This window comes from Eimeria mitis, genomic scaffold (assembly GCF_000499745.2).
Source record: "Eimeria mitis Houghton genomic scaffold, Emh_scaff2127, whole genome shotgun sequence".
NCBI classification, from domain to species: domain Eukaryota; phylum Apicomplexa; class Conoidasida; order Eucoccidiorida; family Eimeriidae; genus Eimeria; species Eimeria mitis.
Genome location: NW_013570450.1, coordinates 1,291 through 2,717, shown reverse-complemented (window position 1 = coordinate 2,717; position 1,427 = coordinate 1,291). Strand labels below are relative to the sequence as shown.

At 52.6% G+C, this 1,427-nt stretch overlaps 1 protein-coding gene across 1 annotated transcript in view; it reads right to left on the bottom strand.

Moving 5' to 3' along the window:
- Positions 1-1,427, bottom strand: part of EMH_0049040 (Secreted protein 2, related) — a gene marked incomplete at both ends in the record, with an annotated part of 8,490 nt that overhangs the window by 5,894 nt on the left and 1,169 nt on the right. Inside the window, 2 exons of the mRNA XM_013496473.1 lie at positions 165-383; positions 856-1,407. Of these exons, the coding sequence (XP_013351927.1) occupies positions 165-383; positions 856-1,407 (771 nt within the window). The remainder of the gene's footprint in view (positions 1-164; positions 384-855; positions 1,408-1,427) is intronic.

Sequence of the window (1,427 nt, the reverse complement as noted above, 5' to 3'; positions counted from 1 at the left end):
CGCTGCTGCCTAGAACTGACACTCTCCCCCATAAGATATGTCGGTGCATGCACGCAGAACCCAAAAGGCCGTTCCGAGCGCCCTTGTGAATCGCTAAGCCCTACTCTCGAACTGGTACGCACTAACGCCTAAGGCCTTAAACCCTGAGGAGATCGTCAAATTACCTGCAGATGGTGGGAACTGCAAAATGATGACGTCAACTGCCTCAAGAATTTCGCAAGAGAAACCTTCTCTGTCCTCCAGCACCGAAAGAACCTCGTCGCATGACTGCGCTATCCGCGCCTCCCCCGCAGATGTCTGCATGAAGCTGGCCGCTATCCCGTCTGCATCTGTCCCCTCGCTGCTGCCGTCAAGAGGGCTCGTAAAGCCAACAACTAAGTCCACTAAACATCCATCCAGCCCGCGCGTTCATGCATGAGCAAACAACAAAGACACACCCAAAGAGGCGCACAGAATACGCTTTCAGCACCCCGACGCCCTTTCGCCAATCTACGCAGTGCGCACTTCAGCTTAGTCCCCTGTCCCCATAGTCTCTATCTGCCTCCCTTCCAAGGAATGTAAGTTTTGTTGTATTCCTTCGTACTCCATCCATTTGCTCGCAGTGTGTGCTCTTCCTACATCTACTGGCTTTGTTGCATTCCATCTTGCTTCATCAATTTTCTCGCCTCACCAAACTGTTTCTGCCCAGCTGCTCTGTGTTGACTACATCGTCACTACGAAATGTCTAGAGCTCCCGTTCCCGTCGTGCCTAGTTCCGCATCAAAAGCTACATGTCTAGGGTTTCTAAGCGTCTAAGAGCCACTGCTCACATCTTGGCAAGCAGCCGGTTGGCTGTTCTGTTTTGTGTACACTTACAGGGGCGATTTGGGAGTTTCCGTCGCACTCTGCGCATTTCCTTGAGCATAGATCTGATGTAATCTGCTGCTTTTTCTTCTGCCGCTGCAGTGGTTGTTGAATCTGTGTCGCCGCCTTCTTCCCCTTGCAAGAACGAGTACGGTCCCGAGAAGCTTCGATAGTAGGAGCTACTGTAAGCGGGAACGGAAGCTTTAAACTTGGCGTTGACCGTCTTCATTACAACAGTGACGGGGTCCTCCGTTGTATTGCTCAGAAGCAGCCGTCGCTGCATGAATTTTCCTTGCTCACTTTGGTATGCAACATGTATAGTACCCGTACATGCAGTGTCCACGTAGGAAGCGTCGATACGGACACCCGCCACCTTATACACACACTCCGTTTTACGACTGACAGTCTCTTCTTCTCTTACCGCAGCCTCTCCCGAAGCCGAACGACCTGTACGAGCAGTCACTGGACTCCAAGGAGTATAAAGAGAGTCGTCCGACTCCCCGCTTAGCCCTGAAGGGCTGGCGAAGCGCGAGCGACGCTTTGAACGCCCGACGCCCCTCCCACCTGTTAAACACAACGAACGA